This window comes from Cervus elaphus, chromosome 1 (assembly GCF_910594005.1).
Source record: "Cervus elaphus chromosome 1, mCerEla1.1, whole genome shotgun sequence".
Taxonomy (NCBI): Eukaryota; Metazoa; Chordata; class Mammalia; order Artiodactyla; family Cervidae; genus Cervus; species Cervus elaphus.
Genome location: NC_057815.1, coordinates 38315229 through 38328838, shown reverse-complemented (window position 1 = coordinate 38328838; position 13610 = coordinate 38315229). Strand labels below are relative to the sequence as shown.

General features: G+C 40.9%; 1 protein-coding gene across 1 annotated transcript in view; it reads right to left on the bottom strand.

The window, feature by feature from the left end:
* The window catches only part of HTR3B (5-hydroxytryptamine receptor 3B), a 50876-nt gene that overhangs the window by 21734 nt on the left and 15532 nt on the right, over window positions 1–13610 (bottom strand). Inside the window, exons 3-6 of the mRNA XM_043914888.1 lie at window positions 4947–4991; window positions 4389–4498; window positions 3542–3711; window positions 2875–3032 (exon numbers count right to left, since the gene is read on the bottom strand). Coding sequence (XP_043770823.1) covers window positions 2875–3032; window positions 3542–3711; window positions 4389–4498; window positions 4947–4991 — 483 coding nt within the window. The remainder of the gene's footprint in view (window positions 1–2874; window positions 3033–3541; window positions 3712–4388; window positions 4499–4946; window positions 4992–13610) is intronic.

Here is a 13610-nt window from a genome sequence, read left to right as displayed (position 1 = left end):
GACACCAGAGTGACTTGACTGCTCAATTCAGAGTTGGATGTCTGGCACGGAGTAAGAGGACATGAGCCATCACTGTGCACACAGTGGGAACCGGGGCGCCGCGGAGGCTGAGAGAGGTCAAGGGGGCAAGGAACAGACCTGGAGAGTCACTCAGCCTACTTTGTCTTCCAGAGTTGCAGGACTTCCTGAATCCGGCTCCCTGCCTCACCAAGATCTGTGACTCTTCTCAGGATTCTACTCCCCAGGACCAGGGAGGAAGGAAGTTCAGTTCAGTTCAGTCGCTCAGTCGTGTCTGACTCTTTGCGACCCCATGAATCACAGCACACCAGGCCTCACGGTCCATCACCAACTCCCGGAGTCTACTCAAACTCATGTCCATTGAGTTGGTGATGCCACCCAACCATCTCATCCTCTGTCTCCCCCTTCTCCTCCTGCCCCCAATCCCTCCCAGCATCAGGGTCTTTTCCAATGAGTCAACTCTTCACATGAGGTGGCCCAAGTATTGGAGTTTCAGCTTCAGCATCAGTCCTTCCAATGAACACCCAGGGCTGATCCCCTTTAGGATGGACTGGTTGGATCTCCCTGCAGTCCAAGGGACTCTCAAGAGTCTTCTCCAACACCACAGTTCAAAAGCATCAATTCTTCGGCACTCAGCTTTCTTCACAGTCTAACTCTCACATCCATATATGACCACTGGAAAAACCATAGCCTTGACTAGATAGACCTTTGTTGACAAAGTAATGTCTCTGCTTTTTAATATGCTATCTAGGTTGGTCAAAACTTTCTTTCCAAAGAGTAAGCGTCTTTTAATTTCATGGCTGCAATCACCATCAGCAATGATTTTGGAGCCCAAAAAATAAAGTCTCCCACTATTTCCACTGTTTCCCCATCTATTTGCCATGACGTGATGGGACCAGATGCCATGATCTTAGTTTTCTGAATGTTGAGCTTTAAGCCAACTTTTTCACTCTCCTCTTTCACCGTCCCCCAAATAACCTACCGTAGCCCCCATGGCAACAGAACCCTGGGAAAAGCTCCCAGAACAAGAAATCGGCTCACTGCCCTCTCCGCCTGCCTTCAGCGTAAACCCTGAATGGAGAAGAAGCGTGGCAGGGAAGACAGCAAAGAAACACGGACCTGTTCCCTGGGATTCAGGGAAGCCTCTCCTCCCTTTAACAATATTTTATGCCTGTGTTCATCATATTTAAAATGGAGCTAGACACAGAAAAACTTGACCACCGTTGAGAAGATGATATTTAGGGTAGAGGGTGACATGTAACTACAAATAGCGGCTGCTCTATGGAGAGAGAGGGGGCGAGTGTGTGTGTGTGCGCACTCCCACCCTCTGGTTTACCTGCCCCGTCTCCGTCTTTGTTTTTCTCCTCCGTGCGGTGTAGGTAATGGTGTGTGCAGTGTTCTCCGGAGTGCTTGGTAGGTGACTGTGTTCCACCTTGCACGTGCTACTCCCTCACATTTCCTTTTAATGCTCTCCATTATTCGGGCTGCATTAATAATGTTTGCAGGCTGATATCTTTAAAATTAATGAGGTGTTTACTCTGAGCCAAGAAACTCATTGAAATTAAAAAAGCTTTCTTTTTCCCCCCTCCCTTTCCCTCGGTAAAAAAGTGGACAAACAAGCCACAATGTAAGCTTTGCTAAAAAACCAAGTAGAAGAGGCAAGGACTCAAGCCCTACCAGGAAGGCCAAGGAAGGAGTGAATTGGGATTAGCTGGTGCCCAGCATTATACATCAGTCAGGTTCAAATCACAGCTGTATTTAAGAGGCCTTGTTTTAACAAGTGCTTTACTAGAAAACTGCATACCACACCTTTTAACCAATGGAGGGCTTCTGTACCCTCAATAATCGCTTCTTTCACCATCACCATCCTCCTTAGCAGGCAATTATTCATTGTAACCATAGCACCTTAGTGTAGTCTAATTTTTTCCTTCATTTTCAAAAGGTTTGTTTCTAGGAGAATTCAGCTGGGCTTAATCCTGACCTGTCTGTAGTCTCTAGCTTTCAATCAGATTACCTGGTCTGAAGGGCCCTCCCACCCTCCAGCTACCCCCATCACTAGCTGACTTTGTGCAGAAAAGCAGGGCTGAACACTAATGACAAGTCTATTGGCTGCAGACACTTGCTGCAGACCACATGTCAGGAAGGTTTGCCGGGAGGGAAGGGGTGACGGTGCCCCTGGACTGCCAAGCAGCAGGCTTCACTGTCCTGCTCCCAGCTGCCCCCTCCAAGCACCTAGTGGACACATTTCCCCAGGAACAGTGCAGCCAGAAGCGTTTCTGGTGGCGCATCTGAGAAGTTTGGGTTCTTATTTGGTCCTTGCTGAGCAGTTGTACTTCTCAGATCTGGAAACCACCAATGGTCTCTGAGGATCCTGCTGGTGACAGGTTAGCTAATCCCTCAAGTTACTTAAGTTAATAATATGATAATTTTATGTATTTGCATCTGGAATGATTAATAATTTACTTAATGTCACACAAGACATTCATATTGAAGAGACATTTTTCTCCTAATTTTGGTTGCTGTTGTGTGTGGGTTTCTTTTTCTTTCTCAGTAGCAATTAGTAGTGAGAATGTTATATGTGCTGAAAGGCTTGAGGATTCCTGCTGCAGTGGCTGGTTCGGGGCTCTGAGTCCGAAAACCATCCTCTTTATATTCATGTATGGAATCGCTCCAGTAGGATCTACGGCTGAACCTCTGGTCTCAGATGCAAACAGATGTCTGGAGCCATCTGAATCAGCTGTGCTTAGGTGATATGAATGAGAAGATGCAGGAGAGCAGAGATTGCTCAGCCTGATAGGGAAGGTGAAAGACTGCAGAGAAGTGGGCAACAGGGACAGGAAGAGGGGTGCAACCTACATTGAACTGAATCTGTGCAAAATCTCCAGCGCTGTTCTGCAGGATGCGGTAGGTTGAGGACACAGAAAGAAGTTCCCACTCACTGTCATTCAAAAATGCCTTTTGGTCATGTGTAATGTCTTCTGTGCTCCTCAGGAAGGCCAGGTCTACATCTTCCACTGAAAATTACATAAACAGTTGATTTCCCATAGAAAAAGGCACCGAAGACAACCCACTTTTCTAATTCCCAATTCAAACCCTTCCTTTTTATTCTTGCTCCCATATGGACAGTCTTACTGAGATGGGGTTCAATATACCATTTTGAATTAGGGGTAATGATGAGGAACAAAAACTTTCTGGTCATGAAAAAAAAGCAGCTATGAACTTAGGGTTTGCACGCCATTGTCTACAGAATGAGAATTCTGTAACGTTCTCAATGGCATTGGAGGTCTAATATTGTGTTTTCAAACCAACAGCAGCAATGGGCCCTATCTCTGGGCACAATACTGTGGTTAGTCTGAATTGCAGCAGGAGCCAAATAACTGCAAGAAGATTTTAGATTTATAAAAGGTCAGTTATGTGCAAAAATAAAATCAACTGAGGGACCACATAACATAATTTCACCTTTGTGCGCCCACCCAGCACAAGTGTGTTTGCCCACTAGCAGACTACACCTCTCATGACTTACCTGTGTGCAGAATGCTACTGAAGGTTAGGCTGCAATTCTGGACATCAAATGGAAAAGCATATGTCTCCAAATTGCATGCAGAGACCACTTGGATGGGCTTGGAGTGTTTAATGGTCCCAGATGAGTTCACATAGACATAGGGAAGGTCAGGTGATCTTTCAGTGTCCACACTGTGTGAAACACAAGAGATCTTGTGTTACAGAGTGAACTTTCATCATTCTAATACATAAACAGAACTGATTTTGAGATGGTAGTGAACATATATCATCCCAGACTAGCCCAGAAGTGCAAAGACTGAATCACATTTTCCATGAGACAGTCACCTGGCAAACGTGGGTTCAGCAATGGCAGCCTCATGAGTCAACTCACTTGCTACTGTTAAAACACAGACATAATCAATGGGTAGCATCAAGCATTAGCCATCAAACCTTTATCTTAAAGGGCTTCCCAGGTGGCACCTGTGGTAAAGAACTTGCTTGCCAATGCAGGAGATGGAAGAGATGCAGGTTCAGTCTCTGGGTTGGGAAGACACCCTGGAAGAGGGCATGGCAACCCACTCCAGTACTCTTGCATGGAGAATTCCATGGACAGAGGAGCCTGGTGGGCTACAGTCCATGGGATTGCAAAGATTCAGACACGACTGAAGGGACTTGGCATGCACGCACACACTGTATCTTAAATGATGTCAATCATGATTTTGATACTGCTAACCTGAATGCTCCCAACAATACAGCTCCTCTTCAAGTTGAGAAACAAAAAATAGTAACAATGTCTGAAAGGAAGCAGCAACTGGCTTGAATATTCTAAGCAGTCTACAACTCACAGAAACACACCCCAACACACTTACTACTCATTTATGATGATATCAGGGGCCCAGATGGCACTCAGAGGTAGAGAGATCTCCCTAATCTCATCAAACATGCTGGAGTTCCAGGATAAAAACTCATCATCCCAAACCTGTAGCCAAAAAGAAAATGTCACAAAGAGGCAATGTCAGCCCCATCAAAGAACTGAAGAGGAATTTGGATGAGTAACTCAATTGATCAGCCTGTTGCTACTATCTGTTAGGGGAGAGGACTTCTCATTCAACTCCTAAAGATGTTTTCCCTAATGAGAAACAGCAGCCATATATCTTACTCAGATTCTAATAAATCAGGTCTGCTGCAGATGTAAGGAACTATAAAAGGAAAGATAATATCTATTCCTGGGACTTCCCTGGCAAAGCTTTCACTACAGGGGGCATGAGTTTGATCCCTGGTCAGGGAAATAAGATCTCACATGCCACATGGTGCAGCCAAAAAAAGGAAAAAAAAGATAATTATCTATTCTTTCAAATAATTACATTTTTCAGCAGATCAATTTCAGGAGTCCAGCATGCATAGAAGGAAAAAAAACAATCATTTACCTCACGATACCATACGCTTGTCTTTAATTTTTGATTCTGTGTATCCTGCAAAGCAAAAATTAAATACACAACAAATCTTATAGAATCAGTAAACCAAAGCCCAATTCAACAGCATGACAATTCAGAGGAAGACAATTGCATCCAAGTAAATAATGCTGACTTTAAAAACATTACCTTGACTCTTTAAGATCTGAGTATTCCCAGTTATTTATTACATACACCTGTCGCTATAAGTTTTACTGTATTATCTATGACAAAACGATGCTTTAACTGCACTTGACATGTTAAATGATTTGCTAATCTCTTTCCTACTTTAATAGTTACTCTGCCATTAATCAGACTAAAAGATGATATATAGTCATAGCCAATTCTGGACTAAAAAGATGAGACCAAACTCTTATCTGTAATTAAGATGTTATTCCTAATCTCTGAATGAGTATTATTGATATTTCAATTGCCATTGGCAGCCTTTCCTGTTGTTACCTTATGTTTGGATTTCTCTGCTTATAAAATAGCTTAATCCAAGTGAGGTATATTTTTGATGGTATAAATAGATGTGATTCCCCATTCTGCAATGAATCAGTGATTAAAAAAGCAAAGCCCCCCAAAACAAAAAAAAATCCTCTTCATTAAATTTTTTTTCATATTGAATCTAGTAAAAAAACAAAAACATTGTATAGTTACTAGGTTCTTAGGGATTAAAAGAAAAGGAGTATTTCATACCACATACAAACATTAACTCAAAATGGATCATAAACCTAAACATAAGAGCTAAAACTACAAAACTCTTACAACAAAACATAGGAGTAAATCTTTGAATTAGGCAATAATTTCTTAGATAAGGCACCATAAGCACAAGCAACAAAAGAAGAAGTAAATGGCACTTCATCAAAATTTAAAAATTTTGTGCTTTAAAGTCAAATGACAGGAAGTCAATGACAATCCATAGTGTGGGAGAAAATACTTGCAAATCACATAGCTAGTAAGAGGTTTGTATCTAGAATATATAAAGAACTCTTACAACTCAACAATAAAAAGATAAGAAGCCCAAATTTAAAACAAGCATCAAAGAATGTAACGTAGTGAGAAGGCAACTCATGGAATGTGGGAAAATATTTGTGGATCGTGTATCTGGTAAAAGGTTATTATCCTGAATATTAAAGAACTTTTACAACTCAAAACCAAAATCCTTATTTAAGAATGGACAAAAGACTTGAACAGACATTTGTACAAAGTAGATATTCAAATGCCAATAAACACATGAAAATATGCTCAGCATCATGGCTATGGACCAAACTGTGTTCTTCCAAAATTCATATGTGGCTGTATTTGGAGATAGGACTTTTAGGAGATAACTAAGGTGAGGTTGCAAGGGTGGGCCCTCATCCAATAGGATTGCTGGCCTTAGAAAAAGAGGAAGAGAGAATGATCTCTCTTTCTCCTCCATATGAAGACACAGTGAGAAGGCAGCCATCTGCAAGCTCGAAAGACAGCTCTTACTAGGAAACAAATTGGCCAGAACTTTGATCTTGAACTTCCCAGAATCCAGAACTGTGAGAAATAAATTCCTGTTGTTTCAGTCACCATGTCTACGCTATTTGTTATGGCAGTCAGAGTCAGAGTTGGCTTATATAATCTCTAATCACTAGGGAAATACAAATCAAAACCCATAATGAAATACCATTTCACTCTCATTAGGATGGCTAGTTTTTTTTTTAAGCAGAAAATAAGCGTTGGTGAGGATAATTGGAATTCTTGTGCACTATTGTTGGGAATGTAAAATGGTGCAGCTGCTATGGAAAACAGTGTGGCTGTTCCTAAAAACTTAAAAATAGAACTACTACATGGTCCAGCAATTCCACTCCTTGGCATTTACCCAAAAGGACTGAAAACAAGGACTCGGACATTTGTACACCCATGCTCACAGCAGCATTATTCACAGTAGCTAAGGGGTGGAAGCAACCCAAGTATCCATCAATAGAGGAATGGATGAACAAAATGTGGTGTATACATACAATGCAATATTACTCAGTCTTTAAAAGAAAGGAAGTTTTGACACATGCTACAATATGGATGAAACTTTATGCTAAGTCACAAAGTAAGCCAGTCACAGAAGGACAAGGTGATTCCACTATACACTAAGTCTAGGTACTTAAACCAGTCAAATTCAGAGAGAGAGAGAGTAGAATGATGGTTGCCAGGGCTGGGAAATTGGGAGTCAGTGTTTAATGGGTATAGAGTTTCAATTTTGGAAGATGAAGAGTGCTGGAGAGGGACAGTGGTGATCATTGCACAGCAATGAGCATGTACTTAATGTCATTGACCTGTACACTTAAAAAATGGTTAAGATGGTATATTTTATATTATGTGTATTTTACCACAGCAAAAATAATTTAGGGACTTGGCTAAAAGTCTAGTGATTAAGACTCCGAACTTCCAATGCAGGAGGTATGGGTTTGAATGATCAGGGAACTAAGATCCCACATGCTGTGTGGCCAAAAAAATTTTTTTTAATGACTACTCAATATTCTGTAATAACCTAAATGGGAAAAGAATCTGAAAAAGAATAGGTATGTATATGTATAACTGAATCATTTTGCTGTATACCCGAAACTAATACAATATTGTAAATCAACTATAGTCCAATACAAATTTAAAAAAAAATGAGCAAAGGACCTGAAGAGATATTTATCCAAAAGAGATATATAAATGTGGCCAATTAGCACTTGAAAAGATGCTCAACATCATTAGTTATTAGGGAAATGCAAATCAAAACCACAATGAGATACCACTCTACCCACTAGGATGAATAAAATTAAAATAACAACTGTTAGGAGGAATGGTGAAAATTGGAGCCCTCATACATTGTTAGTGGGATTTTAAAATTGTGCAGCCACTTTGCAAAACAGTATGGTAGTTCCTTAAAATGTTAAATATAGAGTTACCATATGACCTAGGAATTGCACTCCTAAGTGAACAATCAAGAGACTTGAAAAACAAGTCCACACACTCAAAAAAACCTGTACAGATTAAAAACAAAGCAAACCAATACAGGAATGTTCACAGCAGTTAAAAAGTAAAAATAAGCCAACGCCCATCAGCTGATGAACGGGTAAACAAAATGAGCATATATCCATCCAACAGAATATTTTCCAGCACTAAAGAAAGTAATGAAATATGATATACGCTATGATATAGATGAACCTTGAAGACATTATGCTAAATGAAAGAATTCAGTCACAAGAGGCCATTTATTGTAATATACCATTTATATGAAATGTCTAGAATAGGCAGATCTATAGAGGCAAAAATTATATTAGTGTTTGCCTAGGGCTGGTGGGGATGGGATGCAGGATGTGACTGCTAACGGTATGAAGGCTCTTTTTGAAGTGATAAAATGCTCTGAAATTAGATAGTGGTGATGGTTGCACAACTCTGTGAATATACTAAAACCACTGAATTGTATACTTTAAATAGATGAATTTTGTAGTTGGGTTATACATCAATAGAGCTGCCATTTTAAAAATGTATTAATAGAGAAAAAGGAAACCATTTTTGAAAACACTTCCAGGGAATGTATAAGTGAGAAGGCTGATACAGACTACAGATAATCCATTTCTTCCCATGGGCTTCCCTGATAGCTCAGTTGGTAAAGAATCTGCCTGCAACGCAGGAGACCCTACTTTGATTCCTGGGTCAGGTAGATCCCCTGGAGACAGGATAGGGTACCCACTCCAGTATTCTTGGACTTCCTTTGTGCTGGTAAAGAAGTCACCTGCAATTCAGGAGACCTGGGTTTGATCCCTGGGTTGGGAAGATCCCCTGGAGAGAAGGGAAAGGCTACCCACTCCAGTATTCTGCTGGAGAATTCCATGAACTGTATAGTCCATGGGGTCGCAAAGGATTGGACACAACTGAGCAACTCTTTCACTTTCATAATCCATCATTAAAAGTTGCATCATTCAAAGAGAATAGAGATATGGAAAATCCAAGATGAAAATATGTAAAATAAGATGTGAAATGCTCCTCCTGCTGATTTTGGTTCAAAAGTAAAGAGTCATTTAAGTAACCTCTGTACTTCTGTAATGTTAAGTATAAGACCAATTTCAGTAAAACAATGGAGCTGGGGAGTTATGACATGAAAGCAAATAACAGGTCCATTCTTTAGAACAAGATACATTAAATTAATTATTCAGTGAATTATCCAACCACATCAAAAATATATGAGGTTCGTGCATAGGGTCAAGACTACCAGTGTCCTCAATCCAGGTTGGGTGGGGCTAGGGAGGTGCCACTGGTATTTGCTCTTTGGAGGGGGTGCACCCGGAATTGTGCAGAACTCAGTACTGTACAGGTGTACACGGGGGGTGGCATAGTTTGAAAGAGAAACAATAAACTTTTAAAGTTCCCCCTTTCTGCAATCAAGAAAGCAAGTTGTTATTGCATAAATATTTCTAGGTACCTTGAGAAAAAAAGGATGGTTCACAGATAGAATAACCATGTTATAGTTGTTCAACAAAGGCTAGCCTGAGTGAACTTGCTCTACAGATTTTTATGAACTTCAAACAGATACTTGGGAAAGGCAGGTTTTAAGATGGTATACAGTTGCCCCTCAGTATCCATGGGGGATTGGCTCCAGAGGCTCCAAAACCTTCTTGGTTACCAAAATCTACAGATACTCAACTTCCTTATGTATAAAATGGAGAAGTATTTGCATATAACCTACACACATTCTCCTGTATTCTTTAAATTATCTCTGTGCTATAATGTGCTTATTTACTTTGGTTGTGTCTGACTCTTCTAGCCCGCCAGGTTCCTCTGTCCATGAGATTCTCCAGGCAAGAATACTGGTGTGGGTTGCCATGCCCTCCTCCAGGGGATCTTCCCAACCCAGGGATTGAACCCACATCTCTTGTGTCTCCTGCATTGGCAGTGGGTTCTTTACCACTAGCACCATCTGGGAAGCCCAAATCATCTCTAGAATACTCATAATTACCCAATACAGTATAAATGCCATGTAAATAGTTGTCAGCGCATGGCAGGCAAATTCAAGTTTTATTTGTTGGCACTTTCTGGAATTTAAAAAATATATATATTTTTGGTCTTAATAGTTAGGACTCCATGCTTTCACTTCGGAGGACCCACGTTCAATCCCTGTCAGGGAACTAAGATCCACAAGCTGCTGGGCATGGCTAAATAAATAAATAAATAAAATATTTTTGATGCAGAGTTGGTTCAATCCACAAATATCTGCAATCTCCAAAGATATGGAGGACTGATGGTACAAAGTGAAAACACTGAATTCACAGTATTTCCCCGAGAAACAGCTTGGAAGAGGGACAGAGGGGACTCCCAGCCAATATCAGCTCTGTGGGGCTCAGGGCAGGGAGCTTACCTGTGGCCAAAGAACCAAAATATAAAACAGAAGCAACATTGAAACAAATTCAGTAAAGACTTAAAAAAATAAGACCTCTAGTGAGAACCCCTGATTGGGTGACACTTCTTTCTTCCAAGGTCCACTGGCTGAGACAGCCTGAAATAGATCATGTCTCACCCACTAAAGCGCAAAAAGACTCCCCCCTAGGCTTAGTTGCTTCCCAGGTGGCTCAGTCGTAAAGAATCCACCTGCCGATGCAGGAGACACTGGTTTGATCCCTGGGTTGGGAAGATCCCCTGGAGGAGGAAGTGGCAACCCACTCCAGTATTCTTGCTGAGGGGCTTTCAAAGAGCTGGACACGACTGAGCGTCTGAGAGTATATAGGCTTAGTTCCAGTCAACGAGGGTCCCCTCGTCATAGGGAGAAAAAGTCCGAAATGTAGTTTCCATTATCAAGTAATACAACTTTTCACTACTCTCTCCTAACAAATATACTTTTACATCTATGAAGTGTCTGGACCAGTTTCTTCACCACTGTGCATCTTGCTGACTCAGTCATGTGGCTGGAGAGGAAGGTCTCTATATTCTAATGTTTCCTTCCCACTGTCATTGTATCCAGTTTGGTTCTTATTAACTGCCATGTTGATGCCTTTGCTTGTTTTTCTCTTCCTGCCCAGCCCTTTGTCATGTTACACATAACAATAGTGTTAATGATTTTTTCCCTAACACCTTAGAGGGGGTGTCTGGGAGGATTGGTTATTCAGCCCTAAAGAACACAACGTCAAAAAGAAGTTTGAGGCTAAAACTGAAGTCTTTCTTCTTTTTTTTTTTTGTCAAGAGAAACAAGTTTCTCAATGCCAGCTGGTGAACATAATTGGTTCTCTGGTGGCATTATTCACAGCTTTTCCCTCTGTGTATCTCTCTCTCTTTTTTTTCTTTAGATACCTTCCATCCTGCTTGTTAAAAGCAAAGGATATTTCAGAGAATTGGAATTCATTAGTCTTCCTAACAGAGGGAGTCTATTTAGATCTAAATTGGTGGTTAGCAAATATACAGATAATTCCCGCACATTCTTATTTATCTTTCCCAGTTCTGAAGACTATAGAAACAGATGCCTCAACGTCTGGCTGGGAGGCTCTAGTCAATGGACTGGAATACAAAGGTATCTGTGATTCGGAATTGACAAAACTCAATAGAAACAAATGGAAACTCTTCACTGTTGAGTAGATTATCTCTATAATCAGATTTCCCCAAGGTACTCATAATACCCAGAAATTCTAAGACGAGACTGTAGTCTTTCATGTAAATAAAACAGGAGGCAAAACATTGTAATGGAAGCGAGGTGCAGTGATGAAAGCTGAGCTGAGAGCTCTTCGCTCTAAACAAAAGTTGCCAGCAGTTCAGCTGCCGGCAGACGCATCCAGCAAGTTATCTATTCACATTGGGAGTGTCCTTGTCTGAGCAGGATCTCTGAGCGATTTTCATCAAGTTCTTCAAATCAGTCATGCCTCTGGAAGGAACCTTAGGATCAGCCCACCTGAATGTAATATAGACATTTGCAAGGCATATTAGACTAAGTCATTCGTAAAGATGATTCTAGAATTGAATTCACATATTCTAATTAACTGATTAGGCAAATATCTACATAGCTAGCTTTGAAGGAAGGTGTGTGTGTGTGTGTGTGTGTGTGTGTGTGTGTGTGTGTGTGTGTGTGAAGTCGCTTCAGTCATGTCTAACTCTTTGCAACCCTATGGACTGTAGCCCACCAGGCTCCTCTGTCCATGGGATTCTCCAGGCAAGAATACTAGAGTGGGTTGCCATGCCCTTCTCCAGGGGATCTTCCTGACCCAGGGATTGAACTGGCATCTCTTATGTCTCCTGCATTGGCAGGCAGGCTCTTTACCACTGAGCCAGCTGGGAAGCCCGAAATAAGATATACTGTCCTGAATATTGTGGTAAATAGGATCATGAGTTAGAAAACCCTTCCCTCCAGTAGCTATTTTTAAATAGTGTTTCTTTTATTATTATTATTGATATAGGTTATATTTAAAACCTTTATTGAATTTGCTACAATATTGCTTCTGTTCTATGTCTTTTTTGGCCATAAGGCATGTGGATCTTAGCTCCCCCAGGAATTGAACTGGCACCCCCTGCATTGGAAGGTGAAGTCTTAACCACTGGGTCACCAGGGAAGTCCCTCACGTAGCTATTAATACATTAGAGTATGAGATATGGCTTGCCAGATGACTCAGTGATAAAGAATCTGCCTGCCATGCTGGAGATTGAGGTTCAATCCCTGGGTTGATAAGATCCCCTGGAGAAGGAAATGGCAACCCACTCCAGTGTTCTTGCCTGGAAAATTCCATGGACAGAGGAGCCTGGTGGGCTGCAGTTCATGGGGTCGCAAAGAGTTGGACACGACTTAGTGACTAAACAACAGCACAGCAAGTGTCATTTTAACATTCAACTACGTGCATGAAGAAGTATACATACTTCATTGTATTCAAAGGAAGGAGACATTGCTGCCAGAGTGCAGAACTGAGTAAAATTTCTTTTAGGAGCTGAGATTTGAGGGCTATAATCTTTTGTACATGGAGAATGATAAAGGAGACACATTTAGTTGAGGAAACAGCAGAATGAACAGCATACAGGCAGGACCCAATAATTTCAGGTTCATTGTAACATTGAGTGCACGTAGAAGATAAAGTCAAGACAGGAGATAGGGATGAAACTAGAGGGATGGAATGTAAGATTTTTCCATATTTCAGAAGACAAGTTTTCCATATCCAATAAAATGATACGTCTAACATATAGTGTATTTGACAACAGTGGAGAAAAGCATTATCTTTGAAAAAATAATAGTGTTCTCCTTACCTATCATAATGGATATGATTTTGTTTTCTCTTATTAGGGTAGGAAGAGTTAGACCAAAATTTCCAATTCGATATCTTCAACTAGTTCAGACACATGAAAGATTAAAAAAAAAACACTATTTCAAAATATATTAATAATTCTCATCTCTTGGTGTGATTGTCATGTAAGCGATCTAAAACCGTCAGTTGTCCTGAGGTATTGGGTAGGTAACAAGGAGTGGAGTGACATGAACTTTATTGGCTCGAAGCTTTGGCCCACAGGGCATTTCTTTGCACTTATGTGGACAGATTTGGATTTCAGATGTCATATGGGCAACTAAGCATTGCCAGACCAGAAGCTCCAAGTTCACTGTCATTGATGGAGTGATGCATTAAGTTCTTGCAGAGGCCTAGTGTTTTATAGTTTACAGAAATG